At 31.7% G+C, this 19,708-nt stretch overlaps 1 protein-coding gene across 5 annotated transcripts in view; it reads right to left on the bottom strand.

Annotated features, from left to right (window-relative positions):
* Positions 1–19,708, bottom strand: part of LOC126733638 (uncharacterized) — a 153,133-nt gene that overhangs the window by 53,943 nt on the left and 79,482 nt on the right. The window contains exon 1 of one of the 5 annotated variants that reach the window (XM_050437027.1): positions 16,374–16,456. The exons of 3 other annotated variants lie outside the window; for them this stretch is intronic. In XM_050437027.1, the coding sequence (XP_050292984.1) occupies positions 16,374–16,435 (62 nt within the window). In that variant the 5' untranslated portion in view covers positions 16,436–16,456. Of the gene's footprint in view, positions 1–13,562; positions 13,582–16,373; positions 16,457–19,708 lie in introns of those variants that run through there. One more of the 5 variants, XM_050437032.1, reaches the window with a different exon arrangement.

Below are 19,708 nucleotides of genomic sequence, written 5' to 3'. Positions count from 1 at the left end.
TTTTTTAAAAATAAAATATAACTCTGACAACTTTTTGTCTTAAACAAAAGTTTTCGGGAATATTACGAGGTATCCGTGCGTTAAAACGAATCGGTTCTAGCTATTATACAATCGGAGAAAATTGGAAAAAACTATTAAACATAAATATCGAACTATCAAGAGCCCTATGGAAAAATTTCAATTTTTTATTTTTCTATCCTGTACTAAATCAGAGTATCTTTAAAAAAGATTATTACCAATTTGACTCTAAAATGAACGGAAAACCTATTTCTTTGCATTTTTCGATTTTGAAGCAAAATCCGGGCTCAAAATCAGTATTTTTTCAAAAAATGCTTCGATTTCAAATTTTCTTTTTTCTGGTTAAAAACCATTCAAAAACTAATAAAAAAGCTTTATGACAAAATTTTCCACGATTTATACGAGTGCCATAATATAAAGGGAAAAATTAGGTCCCATAAGAGTCTATGTATAGGGACTCGTTTTTTCCCACGGTAGCATTTTTTTTCTTAAAATGATAACTGACAAATTATAATGTAAGCCCTAAGTTGGCAATTTCCAGTAAAAAAACCCCAAAAAAAAAAAATTTTTTTTTTGCTCCAAAATCGAAAGGGGTATAGCCATGAAAAATTGTGAAAAAATGGTTTTTATTTTTTTAAAAATAAAATATAACTCTGACAACTTTTTGTCCTAAACAAAAGTTCTAGGGAATATTACGAGGTATTTAAATGTTAAAACTAATTGATTATAGCTATCACAGATTCAGAGAAAATTGTAAAAAACTATTAATCATAAATATCGAATTATCAAGAGCCCTATGGAAAAATTTCAACTTTTTATTTTTCTATCTTGTACTACTTCAGGATACCTTTCAAAAAGGTTATTATCGATTTGACTCTAAAATGAACAGAAAACCTATTTCTTTGCATTTTTCGATTTTCGAACAAAATCCGGCCCAAAATGAAAATTTTTTCAAAACATGCTCCAAATTCAAAATTTCTTTTTTCTGGCTAAAGACCATTCAAAAAGTAATGAAAAAGCTTAATGACAAAATTTTTCAAAATCTATAATAATGCTACAATATTATGAAAGAAGATAAGTTCCCTTTAAAGTCTATGTATTCGAACAGATGATTTTTTAATTTTTTTTTTGAATGGCAAATTTAAGAAATAATTTAACTAATTAAGATAAAAGGAATAGGGTAATACAAAATATTATCTACAAATATATACATATCATCTAATAGCAAATTTTAATCAAATAGGAAATTTTGATAGTCACGTGACCCTAGAACTTAATATTTTAAAATCTTGTAAGAAATCAATAATTGCATCCTAAATAAACCCCAAATACCAAATTTCAACCCAATCGGATCAATAGCAAAAAAGTTATGGAAGTCACGTGACCTAAAAAATTCAACATGTCAAATTTCTGTCAAAATTTATTACTTGCATCCTATATAAAGCCCAAATACAAAATTTCAACCCAATCGGAACAATAGCAAAAGAATTATGAAAGTCACGTGACTTTAAAATATAATTTGTCAATTATCTGTTAAAATTTATTAATTGTATCCTAAATAAAGCCCAAATACCAAATTTGAACCCAATCGGACCCATAGCAAAAAAGTTACAATAATCACGTGACCCGGAAGTCAAATGTCAAATATTAGTCAAAAATTAATAATTGCATTCTAAATAAAGCCCAAATACCAAATTTGAACCCAATCAGACCAATAGCAAAAAAGTTACAATAGTCACGTGACCCGGAAGTCAAATGTCAAATATTAGTCCAAAATTAATAATTGCACCCTAAATAAACCCCAAATACCAAATTTCAATCAAATCGGATAAATAGGAAGAAAGTTAAGGTAGTCACGTGACCCTAAAACATAGTCATGTCAAATATCTGTAAAAATTTATTAATCTTATCCGAAATAGGTACTAGGTACCAAATTTCAACCAAATCGCACCAATACCAAAAAAGTTATGATAGTCGACTAACCTTAAAAATCAATAATTTCAAAAAAATTTTATTTATAACCCAAAAGCAATGTTTAAGAATTGTTAACATTTATTAATAATAAACTAAATAGTAAAAACTCACCTAATATCGAAATTTTTATTTTAAATTAAATAGATCATTACGACTGACCCGTGTATATATTCGAATAATTTTAATAAAATAATCGGGCAAATTTCATTTCGTCTCACCCCGGTATAAAACCACTGACATTTCAAAAAAACGGCATTTTTCGAAGACGTCAAAATGTTTGCCGAATTTTCCTGGCCGCAATACACAATTTCCCCAATTGATATGCACAGATTCGGAAAGCCCATTCATTTTCTGATTCGGTGCTTCCTTTCCCTGATCGTTTCCGGTTCATTTTCATTCATAATTTTACAAAAAACCCAACCAAGTCCCGGCCACCTGTCACGAGCAAAAAATTTGTATCCACCATGCGTCAAAGTATTGTTCCCACCAGCCATTTCATCAGAGTTTAGGTTGACACCTCCAATTACCTGCAAAAACGCAAAAAAATGGACTTTTTTCATAAAATCGCATTTTTCGGGTACTTGTACTATCGCTGGAACCTTGAAATTTTAGTATGTATTGTAAAACAAAATTTCGGATCCGTTAGATGTTGTTTGATCTTTTCACCATGTACAGGGACGTGACAAATGAATTAAACGCGAAAATTCAAATTGCTCAGAACCTATTAAAGTTGGAAGATTGTAATTTTACACAAATAATGGGGTTATTAAAGTATTTAATCCCTGAGAATATAAATGGTCCAGGTGCTACCACTGAAAAGTTATTAAATAAAAAGTGATTTTCAGGTCGGACCTTCATGGGTAAAGTTCATTATTGCTCGCCCTGTATGGTTCCCAAAAATTTCGGTTATATGGCATATAAAAGGTAAAAGATGAAGTTATTTTTTGAAAAAAAAAATTTTCCCAAAATAAGTATCGTTTGGCGGAAAATCCCAAAAAACTGAAAATGCCAGAACTCGTAAAATAAATTTTTTACAAAAAAAAGCTCCAAGTATGTTAAATCTCTTATAAAATGAAGTCTTTTCGCCGAAACACTTTTTTTATAAAAAATTTTTTTTAGCCTCTGGAGAAGTTTGAATTTTTTTTTTAGTCACTTTTGTTCGCTTATAACAACTCACCCTGTATACCGATCTGGCCCAAAAAGTATACAGTTCTTAAGGCCCCACCGACCCTTATGTCCTAAAAATTTTAAGTCTTTTAAAGGCTTTTTATTTGAGTTCTCGCGTCTGAAAGGAATTTGACCCATTTTTTTACGAATTTTTGACTTTGAGACAGTACCGCTCCGTTTGGTGGTACCGGAAAAAAAAATCGTTTACGGATCCATCATTCTCAATGTATTGAGAGGCCCTATGCCAAATTTCATCGCTTCGCTAACCATACAGCCAAAGATATGAATTTTTATTTCCAAAAAAACACGATTTTTCGGGCCCGGGCTCGCGTGCATAATATAGTCGCAGACGCTCCTATATAACAAACCAAACAAAAATTAATTGAAAATATGCATTGTTGCCAAGGGGTACTAACAACACTTTCTCCATCCTTTTCTCTCTCACTACTTATTTTAAAACAATAAAATTCCACATTATTGGGCTGGTTATGAATGAAACATTACGTTTATTACTTATAATGTCTTTGGTAATGCTATTATTAGTCTGACAAAATAACAAAAACGTCAAAAAGTGTAGTAATCAATCATTTAAAATTCAAACATGTCATTACTTAGTAGTTATGTCTATCTTTAGTTGTTAAGTTTAGTAACAGTAATATATAAATTTTTTCACACAAACTTTTGACTTTGATTTAAAAATTAATCCTAATGAAACCAGTCGAACCAAAACAACCTTTAATAAGATACCTAAGTACCTAATTATTAACAAAAAAAATTTAAACATTTAGTTCTTGAATTAGGTAAACTTTGATAATGTAAAATTTATTTAGTTTGGTGGTTGTAAAAAATATTTTTCCCAAGTAGGTACATTAAATAATAATTTTATTCCAGATAATAAAGGTATTATAAAATCGTGCTCCGTCTTCCCCTACAGTTCGAATTAGACAAAACTCGTAAAATAATAGCTATTTTTTACCCGAATTCCCCTTTACATTTTTTGCTAGTTCCCCGTCGGCGAGGAGCTCGGCGGCCTGCCTTTGAGATCGAAAGATAAAAGGTTTTTCGCCGAGTGAAGCAACTTGTATTTTATTCAGTAAACTTTGTCTAAACTGGACTTTATCTATATAAGTAAAAAATATTTTAGACATAAAATAAACTAGATATTTAACAAAGCTAGGAAATTCTATCGAACTGTTCTTCTCACAAAAATGTTCTCTTTCTTAATACACTTCTTCAATTCTAAAACGGTGAAATGGCATAAGCTCCATATATGCTATTGTCCATGATATTCACCTTCGAAAATTCAGGAAAAATCCAAAAAAAATACAATAATTAATACAAAAAGACAAGGTAGTACAAACAGTGGGAAAACCTCCATAATTTCAAAAACTCAATACAAAAATAAATGACATTATCATGTTAAGAAACTACATGAGCAAGATAGCAATTTTTACTTATTATTTCCAAATGTGTGTCAAGAAATCATTTTGAAGAAATTCTAAAATATCTTCATCGCAATGATAACAGTTTAATACAAAGTGAAAATTTCTATACACAAATTTTTGGCCTAGGAATGGGAAACTGCATGTCCCCAATATGCTCAGACATTGTAATGGCACAACTACAAGATCAGTGTATTTCTGAACTATCTTTTAATGTACCTTTTTTCTGTAGGTACGTTGTTGACATAATCACGGCAATTCCAAATAAAAAAGAAAACGAAATTCTATCAGTCTTCAATAGTTTCCATCCACGTTTACAATTCACTATCGAACAAGAAATTAACTGTAGTCTTCCATTTTTGGATGTTAAAGTCATAAGATCCACAGATGGTACCATAAAAACAGATTGGTATCAAAAACCAACTTTTTCAGAACGCATTTTAAATTATTTTTCAGAACATCCTATGACACACAAAATAAATGTAATAAAAAACCTAAAACATCGGTGCTTGAGACTTTCTAGTCCAGAATATCATAAAAAAAACCTTCATTATGTTCAGACAATTTTAAAGAAAAACAACTACCCCCTATCAATTATTAAAAAAATAATTAACGACACCGAGAACATTACTTAAAATATTACACGAAACAATGAAAATAATCAATTGGCTTATTTCAAGATTCCTTACATTAACACACTTTCTCATAAAATTAAAAAGACCATACAATCAAAATCTGATGTTATTAAAATCTCAGAAAGAAGTGAAAACTCGATAAGAAAACATTTCTTTACGAAGCTTAAAACTAAAGACGCCTTTGATTTACATTCTAACATTATTTATAAAATACCTTGCTCTGGGTGTGATGTGTGTTATATTGGTCAGACGGGTAGATATTTGAGGCAGCGCCTATACGAACATGAGTATGATTGTAGGAATTTAGCCCTTAAAAAAAACCCTACTGCTTTAGCTGAGCACAAAATGAATACAGGACACAATTTTAATTTTGACAAGACTACAATTATGGGCCAACAGCAGTTTTTTAAAAAGAGACTTCTAGCCGAAATGATAAACATAAAAAAACATAATAATGCGGTAAATAAAAGAACGGATATAGACAATCTCTTATCAAGTTCTTCTTATTTTAATCTAATAGATCAAATCAAAATGTAAACTTTTGGGACTGTTTTGGTTCTTATCACTAAAAAGAATGCGTCTATTGTGTTCTCGCATACCCGGTTTTTCTGGCTAGATGCTAAATTATTATTGTACACCGTAGAATCAATTTTAAAGCAACTGTTTGTGATACAACCCATCAATTTAAACCGTTTTTGTTAAAAAAACAATATTTTATATATTCTATGTTACCTGTGTGTCCTGTAAACATGATTTTTTATGACAAGCAAAATCACACTGTTATGTAAGCAATTTTATCATTTTTTTTTTGTTGTGTAGTTTTTTTTAATTCAAATCTAAGATTTTGTTGTTTTTTTTTTGTTTTTTCTGTTTTTTTCTTTTTTTTGGTGGTATCAACATAGCCCCAGAAAGTTAAATTTTGTTTATATATAATAATCCTTTTTTTATTGTGTCTTTTTTGTTACCTTAGGGCCCTGATGAAGCAATAAAATTATTGCGAAACGTTGGCCAGTACATAAAGTGACGTTTGTTTTTATTCCTTCGATCCCATCCCACAACTAAACTCAAGATTTCAAAGGATAAAATTTACAAAATTAGGCCTATAATAGCCTATAAAGGACGAAGCTCATTGAAGCAGTTTAATCCGATGAAGCCAATCAAAAGAGGCTACAAATGATGGTGCGTTGCCGACCAAAATGCCTATGTTTCAACATTTGAAATCTATCAAGGAAAAAATGAAGAACTCCAAGAAGACTACAAAGAGTTTGGTCTTCTTTGAGTAAGCCTGAGTGGGACAAGTTCAAAATTATATATGCGCACAATTATTTTACGTTTACGTGATAGAAAATAAATAAATGAAACGGGGTGACTATGATTATCGGATCTCTAACACCCAAGTCAGGATTTTTAAGTGGAGAGATCACTTAAATAGCACCTAGATGACTTAACATCTGAATGTGAATTCGTTTAAAAAAAAATTATAAATTTTAATTTATGTCTATAAAAAATAGAATAATAACAATGAATAAGGCAATGGAGACGAAAAGACTGATTAGAAAAACTAATACAAAAATCAGCGAAAACAAAAGTTACACACGTAAAAATTTTTGGTTTAAATAGTACATTTTTATAAAGGAATTATATGATAGATCTTAAAATTCAAATAGTTAATATTTATTTTTTACGATATCATTTTTATGAAAGAATAAACATAACATAATAACATTCAATATTTGATGACAATTGAAAATAGTTTATCTATATCACGAGGGTGGTCCCAGAAGTACCCGGCCTGACCTAGAGATGTCGGTAGTAGTTTGAAAAATATCAGTGTATTAAAAAGTATACAATCTATAAAGCATATGTTTCAAGTTTGAAGACGCCACGTTGTTTAGTACGAGGGCGGGTCAATAAGTCCGTGACTTTTTGGATAAAAGACAGGTTTTTATATAAAAAGTTATTTTATTTTTCAACATAGTCTCCTTTGAGTTCTATACACTTAGTCCAACGCTTCTCCAATTTTTTTATCCCTTCGGAAAAGTATGATTTGTCGAGGTCATAAAAATAGGCATTTGTTTGAGAGATGATTTCGTCGTTGGAGTCAAATCTCTTTCCGCCGAGCCATTTCTTTAAGTTTGGGAATAGGAAATAGTCACTGGGGGCTAAATCTGGAGAATAGGGCGGATGAGGAAGTAATTCGTAACCTAATTCATGGATTTTTGCCATGGAAACTGCACATGTGTATTGACACCCTTGCATTGTCCTGGTGGAAAAGAACTTTTTTTTTGGCCGAATGTGATCTTTTTTCTTTCAGTTCCTCATTGAATCTATCCAATAAGTTGGTATAATATTCTCCATTGATTGTTTTCCCCTTTTGAAGATAGTCAATGTGTATTATACCGCGTGCATCCCAAAAAACGGTCGCCATGACTTTATTGGCTGACAAACCCACCTTTGCCTTCTTGGGCGCCGATTCACCCCGAGAAATCCACTGTTTTGACTGCTGTTTGGTCTCCGGCGTGTTGTGGTGGATCCACGTTTCGTCCACGGTAACGAAACGACGCAAAAATTCGTCCATATTGCGGTTGAATAACGCCAAACACTCCTGGGAAATTGTCACACGATTGCGTTTGTGGTCGATTGTGAGCAAACGCGGCACCCTTCTTGCGGAAAGCTTTCTCATACCCAAATGATCATTCAAAATTGAAACTACTGAACCATGTGATATGCCTATGGCTTCCACAATCTCTCTCACTTTCAATCTCCGATCGGCTAAAACCATATCGTGAATTTTTTCGATTGTTTTGGATGTAGAGACCTCGACTGGGCGTACAGAACGTTCGGCATCTTCCGTGCTTGTACGGCCACATCGGAATTCAGTAAACCACTTCTTTACCATGGAAATCGATGGTGCAGAGTCCCCATAATATTTATCAAGCTTAGCCTTAATTTGAGTGATGGTTTTTCTCCGTAAAAAATAATGCTTAATGAGCACACGAAATTCACTTTTTTCCATTTTCTTCTCAAGACGAGTGGTAGTCTGTTATCAACAGCTGTCAAACACAAACTAAATGACGCAGCTTGTTCAAATTTTTACAGGCGTCAACTGACAGTTCTCTGTTGACAGGAGCAGAGTTTCCATTTCCATTAAAGGGCGGGAAATTCAAAAAGTCACGGTTTTATTGACCCGCCCTCGTATTTGTTTGGCAGCCATCAGTAGTGAACGTTTTCAGTGAATTTGTGAAAATGGAGAAAATTGGTCATCGTTATGTGATACAATACTTTTATTTGAAAGGCCTCAGCCCAACCAATATAAAAGCTGAACTGGATTCTACTCCGGGTGAGCCTGCTCCCTCTTTAAAAACAGTAAAATATTGGATAGGAGAGTTTAAACGAGGCCGTACGAGCTGCATCGCAGTGGTCGACCAAATGAGCTGACGACTCCAGAAATTTTAAAGAAAATTCACAAAGTGGTACTGGATGATCGTCGACTGAAAGTGCACGAGCTAGCGGACATAGTAGGCATTTCAAAAAGTGCGGTACATCGCCTATTAACTGAAAATTTTGACATGAGAAAGCTGTGTGCAAGATGGATGCCGCGTTTGCTCACACTCGAGCAAAAAACAGTGTCGTGAAGTTGAGTGTTTAGCGAAATTTAATAACAACAAAGCAGAATTTTTGCGTCGTTACATAACCATGGATGAAACATGGGTTCATCACTTCATACCTGAGACAAAAGAACAATCAAAACAATGGACTCAAAAGGGACAACCGGCTCCAAAGAAGGCGAAAACCGTTTCATCTGTAGGCAAGGTCATAGCGTCGGTTTTTTGGGATGCGCGAGTGATAATTTTCATTGACTATCTTAAAAAAGGTAAAACTATCAACGGCGATTGTTATGCCAACTTATTGCAACGTTTGAGCGAAGAAATCAAGCAAAAACGGCCGCATTTGGTTAAGAAGAAAGTGTTTTATCATCAAGACAATTCACCAGCTCACAAATCCGTTATTGCAATGGCCAAAATTAACGAATTAAAGTTTGAATTGCTACCTCATGCACCCTATTCGCCAGATTTAGCCCCTTCAGATTATTTTCTGTTTCCAAACTTAAAAAACTGGTTCAGTGATCAAAGATTTTCCAACGATGAAGAAGTGATGTCTGCAGTTAATGGCTATTTCGAGGCGCAAGACAGTTCTTATTATAAAAAGGGTATCGAACTTATAAAACATCGCTGGGAAAAGTGTATAGAGCTGAAAGGAGATTATGTTGAAAAATAAATACATTTTCGTGTTTTCTTTCTTGGGTCGGGTACTTCTGGGACCACCTTCGTATATATTATTTTAAGTACATATTTCTCAACAATATTTAACTGTCTTCAAGAGTTTTATTCCATATAACGTATTATAGAGACCATAAGAGGTATTTATGCAGATGGTATATGTAGTTTAATTTTCATAACTATTTTATAAAATACAAGATATGCTGATACAATTTTAAGTATTTATCAATAATAATACCGAAATATTTATTAGTGCAAGAAATCTCTTTAATTGCACAGTTAAAGTTTTCAATATGTATGTAATTAAAATGAGGACGATCGGCTTCGGTTGGAGAGAAAGCTATATAATACCAATGGAAGCAGTAAAGACGTATAAATAGACAGAATGTTTTAGGAAAATTTGGAAAGCAACAAATTTCAATATGGAATAAAAAAATTAATGAAGTTCAAATTATACCGGAAAATATGAAAACGATAGGCAAAATACTTGAATCAAGTTTTGTAAATAAATTCCTATAAGTACATCAAATAATAATTAAGGAAAAATTTGAAAATATAAACAACACTATTATGGAAATATTATCAAGTGGCGAAGAAACTAAAGTCTGCCGTTTATTAATACGTGAATTTTTCCCAAATAAACAAACCATTCATAACTATGAATGCTATTTATAAAGGTCATAATGCAGATATTCCGTTTGTTCCACCTTATAAACAACATAATTATAAGATGCCTGATGCTCACGCCAATAAGTAAATAAACAATATCTAAAAAAAAAGCATTTTAAAATCATTATCAATTTCATAATTACCCCAGTTAATTAATCATAATGGGAATAACCGAGAAAACGAGACGCAATTTGACAAATTCTAAAGTATTCATAGATTTATTTGGAATTTCTTCATCTTATGACAAGCAAAAACAAACCAAACAAATAATATTTATCGTTTCAATTAGGAAAGTGCAGATCATGCCCCAGAAATTACCATTTACATATTATGACTTGCTAATTAATTGGTATAATAAGGTGCTAAGTGCTTTAAAACTCGTGATTGAAAGAAGTACCTACCGATTGACGTTAGTTAGTCCTTTCATAAAAAATTACTATTTTGGTCATATCTTCCTGATCAAATGAAAAAAAAATAAAAGTGATTTCAATAGAATAAAATTAAACGAAAGACAAAACAAAATCCGCTCGTTGACGCCACGCTTTTTTCAAATTTGGTTTTTAATTGACGTCAAGCGATCATCGGTGGTGATGAGTGAAGGTTGCACTTGTCGAACACCATAAGGTATACATACCAAACATTTTTCCTTATTTCGTTATTGCTTATGTAAGGTAATCCCGTTTTATTTGTGTTAAATACATCAGCTCCAATGTACTTATTTGGTCGGAAATGTGACGACGGTGCGGATAAAAATGGGATTATTGAATCACCACAATGGGGATCTTCTGTTGTGTTTTTTTTTAATCAAAAGGTTTGTCTTCAAGACATTTTTGCTTCTAATCTAATGCAACAAAATCGATTGTTCAGAGCAAAGAATTTGTTTAGAAAAGAAACATTTGCAGAATATGAAGATGCAGTGAAAACATTCTCAGATTATACAGTTCTGGATTATATTAGATCAACAGGTCAGCTTATAAAGGATTGTTTTCGTTTACAAGATTTTATTGAAGAATGATTTTGACGCAGTTTATCCAGTATGGAAACTTCTATTAGGTATAATTATATTATACCATCTACTATATAATTATATATTATACCAATGGCGAAAAATAATGGTTTTCTAAAATAAAAATAATTGAAAATTAACTTTAAGAAATAATTACACAAAAATCAAATATGAAAAAATGCGTGAAATTAATAGGACTCCCAAGTAGAAATTCAGGCATAATTCCCTTAATTTACCACCGATTTTCATGAAAGTTGGATTAATGGATAAGGTATTTAATTTAGAATAAAAACTGTATCTATAAAAAATTTGAAAAACTAAATATTTTCAGAGTAAAAAATTAAATATGAAAAAATGCGTAAAATTATTAGGACTCCCAAGTAGAAAAACAGGTATAATTCCCTTAATTTGCCACCGATTTTCATGAAAGTTGGATTAATGGACAAGGTATTTAATTTAGAATAAAAACTGTATCTATAAAAAATTTGAAAAACTGAATATTTTCAGAGTAAAAAATTAAGTATGAAAAAATGCGTAAAATTAATAGGACTCCCAAATAAAAAAACAGGTATAATTCCCTCAATTTCGCACCGATTTTCATAAAAGTTAGATTGGTCGACAGGGTATTTAAATTAGAACAGAAAAGTGTATATATAAAAAATGTAAAAAACTGAATATTTTCAAAGTAAAAAATTAAGTATGAAATTATACGTTAAATTAATAGGACTCCCCAGTAGTAAAACAGTATAGTATTATTCCCTTAATTTCCCAGTGAATCAATTTATCATTGCTGAATAGTCCAGGACTATTAGACGAAAAGAAGATCAATCTGCTGAAAAAATTCCAATTTGGCTGAAATTTTTACCAGAGCTTCTTTTCGACATTACAAATCATCCCTCAAAAGTCCCCATGAATCCAAGTGGAGCTTTTTTTTTATGGGGGGTCAAAGGTCACAAAAAACACTTTTTTACAAATATCGTCGAAACTATCAATCCTACGATAAAATGAGCTATTACCTTTTTTGTTCAGTATAAAATTCTCAACAAAAAAGGTCTTATGCATTTTTTTCGTAGAGACCTTCGATTTGCAGAAAATTGCGGCCAAGTGTCGTAACTGTCAAAAATCATAAAATTCGAGTCAAAACGTGTTTTGAAATCGTTTTCTTGTTGAATATTTATAGTAGGGGCTCTATAGGTATTCCCCCTTGTGACCTAGAGCACAGTTGAAGTTGAAGTTGGGGAAGACGTGGAAGATGCCGCATTATGTCACACTGATGACTAAATAAAAAATCCTATTTACTTCATATTTTCGTTGTAGCTTCGTGGATTAGGCCTATTGGGGAGACCACATGAAAAAAAAAACGCGTCTGGTACTTTACCTCTATGGTGACGTGGAAAAAAGTACAAAATTTTACAATTTTTTCAATGTCCAACATTGAAAGTAAAATTTCTATAAAAAAATTACCTCTACGAAAAAAATGCATAAAACCTTTTTGGTGGAGAATTTCATACTGAACAAAAAAGGTAATTGCTCATTTTATCGTAGGATTGATAGTTTCGACGATATTTATAAAAAAGTGTTTTTTGTGACCTTTGACCCCCCCATAAAAACAAGCTCCACTTGGATTCATGGGGACTTTTGAGGGATGATTTGTAATGTCAAAAAGAAGCTCTGGTAAAAAATTCAGCCAGATGGGAAAGTCTAATCATCCTGAATTAGAAGATGATTTATTTCGAGAGTGGTTTTTCGAAGAGTCTTGACTAATTATAATATTTTAATAGTTTTACGAAAATTATATTTTTTTAGAATTACTTACTGCATATGTTTATTTACTAGAAACTTATTAGAAATAATTGCTGTTAAACGAATTTAATTTTTTCTGATAATTGAAAGTTCTTAAAGTTTAAATTGTATTTTTTTGAAAAATCAAAGCTATAGAAGACACAAATGATTTATTTGCATTACAAAACTCAATATACATTAGAGAAATTAATTTTCGATAAATGTAAAAACAATAAAAATATTTATGAATTACTTATGCAAATGACTCGTGTAATTCTTCCTTCATTAATTATTTGAGTCAATAATGGTTGATGCCCGAAAGGACCTATAAAAATAAATATTAAATATAACTTCTCGCCGTATACATATGACCTTGCCTGTTTATTAATTTAAAATGCTGTATATATCAAGAGCTTTTTTAGCTACTTCCGTTTGACTTTAGTGAAACACAAGAAACTTATTTTAATATGACTTAAAGTAACCCGTACATTCTGCAACGTCATGGCTGCCAATTGTAAATTTAAAAATAGATCATCAATATAATATTCAAACCAGCTGTATCTGAAGATAATTAAGATTTAGTCATTACCTTAAGAGTATTTCCAAATATGCACTCAAAAAACTATGAAGTGAAGAGATCAATAATAACAGTGAAACACGAAAAGTGTGTACGTCTTAAATGATTAGTTAAAACTGAGGTAATAATCTCAATAAATTATTAACGTACCTACCTGTCTAAATTGCATAATACCCAGGTACCTTATTGACTTAACCCCAATCATTACTTACTTGCTACAGAAATAAACCTTGACCCCTCTAAATCAGGTATTTCCTGATTAAATATTATGATAATTCTTGAAAAGCAGGTAAATTTAATATTTGGGTTTCTAAAAGCGTGCAAGTAATTTCCAAAAAAATAAATAGGATCTTATAGAAATGACAAGTACGAAAATATTCTGACGTCATTACTGGTGCCTATTACAACTTAATTATCTATAATGTTTAAATCAATAGGTACCCGAAGACAATCGACTGTTTACATCCTCATAATAAGTTCTTGGTAAAGCAAGGAACCAAGGTGAAAACGAGCGTCATATAGAACAAAAAATCGAAATTTTTTACCCAATTATTTTTAACTGTTTTGCTTATGATTAGCTATTTAAAATATGAAAACAAATATTATAAAAAAACTAAAATGACTAGTTATATTCTTATCATTGATTCTAAATCGTGTCTTCATCAACGCTTCTATATTAAAAAAAATATGTTTATTACCTTATCACTATGTCCATTTTCTTTCTACTGTGATTAAAATTTCACGTTAGACGTTTTAAGTAACTTCTAAACATAATATCATTATAGAATAAAAAGATCAACAAAGACAGTGAAGCACCGAAACAATAATTCACTTGTATCCTCCTCGAAAGATTGGGTGAAACTAAGTTAAGCATCTCAGTCCATTATTAGATATCTGCTTAATTTGCATAAACATTAATTCTTCAGGTACCCAACGTATTACGCTAATTTGCTATTAGAATAATTCATAATTTCTCTAAACCAGGTATTTTCTGACTAATTTTATAGGATCTTTGATAACTTAATAACAGGTAAAAATAATCCTTTTGGAGCCCTAACCTCCCTTATATATACAGTGCGTTTTTTTTTAATGCGGTACATAGGATTTTACATGTTAAAATGTCAAGTGCATGTTAGGCACATTTCTACTGTAGTTATAAAAATTTACACAGGCCAAGTTTGGGCTCTTAGCAGCATACTACTCCCAGCTCTTAGAATAAAAATGCTTAAATTTATTCTAAAAATAATTTAAAAATCGACTCTTGAAATACCCCGTACAATACATGACCACCGGCTACAGACATTCATTAGTTGTCAAATGTTTTGACATAACAACAAATAAAAGCTCAATTTTTTTTAATTATTTATTAAAAAATGAATCTTGTTTATACGATTGGAGTAAGATTGAAGATTGTATCAGTCTCATACAAGGAAATGGCCAATGTATTTAACTGGCTTTTATATCCAGATCGCCCAGTTCTACGCAAATCAATTAGAAAGTATGTAGTAGAAAGATTTCTTTTAAGAGTAAACAAAAACCCTTCGTCAAATTTACGGTCCTTAAAAGAATGTGATGTAATTTGTTCCTGAAGTAGCTCTTAAAAGCATTAAAATACAAATTATAAATTTAATTTCTTTATTTTTTTTATATGGATTTATTTTTACTAAAATTAAATGCTTATTTTGTTAAATAAATTTCGTTTTTGACATCATTTAAGTCACTTTTTTGATATTGTCAATGTAATGATGAAATAGCTGGTATTAAATGAATATACAAGGCTATGAAAAAGTGTTTGTTTTCTAAGATTAAATTTGATTTTTCTGAAAATCTACAAAGTTTTTAAGAAGAAACTAAAGCTTGTTATGTTTCTAGAGACCTAAACTTTGCCTATGTGAATTTTGGTCTGCATAGGCTTAGTGAAAATAAACTTAACATGAACTTGAAATTTTACCATATAAAATCCTATGTACCGCATTAAAAAAAACGCACTGTATATTCATTTAAATATATTTGTACCTACATAAGTAAATAATAGTATACCATAGTTGAGTTCATGTATTAACATTATTTATCTTGTTGTTTATCATGCTTATTGCAATTAAGAGCATAAATACGAGTAAATATGCAAAGTGTGTGTATAAACAAATTAATAGTACACTTATATTTAAAGTTACAATAAATAAGTAATTATCGATCTGAAAGTCTTATAACTTTTTGATATAAGTGTCGAAGAATCGTCAAAGAATTAGGAAGAGTGTGTAGAAATCCTGCCACTCTTTTACTTTAAACTCTTACAAATTTGCTTTTTTCATAAATTAAATCTCGAAATATTTAAATTTATAAATAAGTTGTCGATTTATTATTAGTTCTTGATGATAAATTATAATATTTTGTTTTTTCAATTTCAACCTGACGTCGACTTTTTTGTTTTATTTTATGCGAATATTGCAAGGACATCAGAAAGACTTTCTTGAGACCAGTAGATAGTGCATTTTTCGTAAAAACACCAAATAGAAAAGTTAGCATGACATTTTAATGATTTAAGATAATTGTAGCTAACTTGAACAATCTACTTAAATTAACAATACATCATGCCTAAATTAAATTTTTGATATCCTACGTTGTAGGTTTAATTCTAGTCTTTAGTGTGTCATTAGAAGCAAAGCAAAAAAAATAATAAATTAGTTTTAACTAAATTGCTCTCGTGCTACCAAAGCATGCAATTTAATTAAATTACTATAGTTTACAAATGGCAAATCGTGAATAATTTGATAGTGCGCTTCCAATAAAAAAAATAATTAAAATGTTTTATGGGTTACTTACATCCTAAGGTTTTTTAGATGCAGCGTGACCAGTAAGTTCTTACCTAAAATTAAAAAAAACATATTTATATATTTATTTATTAATATAAGCTTAAAAAATTATAGAAAAATCATTGTCACGTGTAGCATTAAATAAGTATGTACTACGAGGCTTTATGTTCATCGGGAGTTTAACCATCTTTTATGTACACACGGACTGGTGCATGCGACATTCTAGTAGTTAAGCATAAAAAAAGGCAAGAGTTTAGTTTCAAAATAAATAAAAACTATTTAAACAATAACAAGTTCAGCAAAGTGGCATAGTAAGGTTGAAAGCATTAATTTCTTTTTTTATTCCAGGGAATTGCCTGGGGGAAATTTCAACTGCCTGGAATAGTCACTTGTGTTTCAAGTAGTTTAACCAACTTTTCCAGACATTTGAAGCAATGGAAGTTATTTTTTTGATGCGTCCAGGCAGATGACACTATTGGGAGGAATTTTTCTGCACTTTCAGGCATCAATATTTTCCAGAAAATTGCCTGGAACAAGTTTTAACTGCCTGAAATAGTCACTTGAGTTTCATGTAAGTAGGTAAAGCAACTCTTCAAGGCATTTAAGATAATTTTGTAAAAGAACTGCTTGTGAATACATATCTTGTACTGCCTTTGACTTAACCCTCTAATGCATAAATTTATTTCTGCATTAAAGAAATTATTTTTGTATAATTTTGTTATTTAAAACATAAATCTAAAAATATAAACTTACTTAGACGTTTCTTTCATCCCCTAGCTGTCCGATAAAAACGGGACACCTTGAGAAGGACCGGTGCATTACCGCTATATTGTGTTATGAAATAATATAGAAAAATGCTTTTATTTTTTATTATGAAAATTAAAGAAACAAGATTTGGTTGGAGAGTTACATAAACTTAAATTACATTTTAGACAAAATGCTTGAGTTTCTGACGTACATTTTGGAAATTTACACTGTTTTTTACCTGATCGATTACGGAATATGCACCAATGTCCTACTTGATCGAATCGAACGTCTTCTGTTGGTAGGTATGCTGGCTTTTTTCGCACAGGTGATGATCTGGGGGACGAAGAGGATGGTCGACCAATGCTTCTTTTACGTCCGATTGGTCCATAATTGCAAATCGATTTAGCCACAATCGAACTAAAAACTGGTAACTGGATTTTTTCTTTTTCAGAGTGAATGCGGTGGTACAATATGTACGAATTTACGATCGCGACGTCTATAAGATGATACAAGATGCGGTTGGACCGTTTGCGAGTTTTCATATATATTTCATTCCGAATGTGATATCTCCCTATTAGTCCATCCATTAAATCCACACCTCCCATGTGTCTATTTTATTCTTTGATAATTTTTAGACAATCAATTTCGTAGTATCTTTTCTCTTTTCTATCCCAGCGAGCTGACTTTAGAACTTCATTTACGTACGTAGAGGCAAAATTTTTTATCCCAGCGTAAGAAGATATAAGTTGAACAGTCTTGGTGCCATGCCACAAAACAGAGGTTATATCAATACAAAATGCATTTCCTACATATTCTTCCGAATAACCTCTTTCCACTTTTTTTTTGCTATTTCAGCATCACTTGATAACTTACAATTGGGTACACGATTTGGGCGCACAGTGCCTAATGATTAAATACCTCTACTTCGGAGATAAACAACTAGGCCCAGAGACGTGTAAAAATTATCAAAATAAATGATGTGGTTTACAAAATTTGGAATATGCTGTGATAAACGGACCACCACATTAGAGGATGCCCCCAGATTTGGAGAGTTTGGAGTTTGCACCAGTATATATTTCAAAAGCATACGAAAAGCCTGAAGAATCATAAAGGGGAAAAAATGTAAAACCCCACTTTATGCGGTTTATTAGGTAGATATTGCCTAAGAAGGCTTCCAGTCATTTTTGTTGCACACATTTGTTCATCCACGCAAAGTCTTGGAAGCATTGGTACGGATAAAAATACATTGTTAAAATGTGTTATAAGGGGACGAACCTTATACAAACTGTCATATTCGGTCTACCTTTGCCAAGCATCGTTAAGTTATCGTTGAAATGAAGATACCGTCGAATCTCCTCAAACCGCAACACCGGCATCGTCTGACGAATCCCTTCAAAAGAATGTCTTCCCCAATATGATCTTACATTTGGATAACGATAAACCGACATATATATATAAGTATTCCAATATATTGTCGTAGTTCAGTTGCATCTGTAGTGAACCTCGTGGAAATATTTTTTTGGCGTGCATATAAATTAGACTGTTCGGTCAGATGCTGAAAAAAATCGTCATTCAAAAAGTACCGAACGCAATCAAAGGGAGTGTTTAGATCCTTCAAAGCAGCTGGAAGTTGTTTTTCTCCCCGAAATACGACTTCATTTATGTGTAATTGAAGATTTTTTTTTCCTCCAAATAATAGATTTGAATTCCGGCGAATTGTTAGTTATGCCAGTATATCCCCCGAAAACGTTCCTGTGGTAGGAACTTCTGGCCCATCTTCTTCTTCAGCAGGTTCAGGCGGTCGGACACGATTAGAACGCTTATAAGTTGATTTACGCTTTGAACTACTATAGCACTAGCAAGAGGTTCATCTTCTTCAGTGGGTGGTTTAGGTACATTAAAACTAGTACTTGGTTTTGTGCTTGGTTCACTTATTGACGAATTATCAGATGATTGGGCTGGTTGCTCTGGCTCTATTTCTTCAAAGTTGTCTACAACTTCAAAAGATGTTTCATTATGATCAAGTTTTAACTCATCTTCGGCAGTAACCAACTTGCTAAGAGGCTCATCGCTGTCGTAGCTAGCGTCACTGTCTATATCACCCTCGCTATCAGTGTCGTCAGGAAGACCCTCAATTATGTCAAACGCCTCATCTGATGATATTTTGGAAGTATCAAAATACTTGCGACATCCAGCCATAACTGAAAATATCGCAAAATCTATTATATGTAATAACGTTTATTTACCAATTTGTAGGAAAATTTATATTAGGCATTGCATATGTCCGCCTGTAGGCGGGTACGCTTGTAGAGGGGCTCTTGGCGGTCCTATTTAATTTTAGCAACAACTAACATAAATTTAAGGTACAAATAACTTACCGATAATTTTCTTAATACCAAAATCCGTTTGAAAACAATTTAAAACTTTCCACCAAAATAACAATCACGTACGGACTCGCTTTTTGACCCGATTTCAAATGAAAATTATTTGAACCAGGCGTTGTTTACGTCGATGCAAAAAGTAGGCAACCAAATATACGTTAGAATATTGAGTAGAATCTGCCGAAAGGCAAGCCTAATTATGCAGTAGCGTTAATAA

The sequence above is a fragment of the Anthonomus grandis genome, chromosome 2 (genome assembly GCF_022605725.1).
Source record: "Anthonomus grandis grandis chromosome 2, icAntGran1.3, whole genome shotgun sequence".
NCBI lineage: Eukaryota > Metazoa > Arthropoda > Insecta > Coleoptera > Curculionidae > Anthonomus > Anthonomus grandis.
The sequence above is the reverse complement of the archived record's forward strand: the minus strand, read 5'-3'. Positions and strand labels throughout refer to the sequence as shown.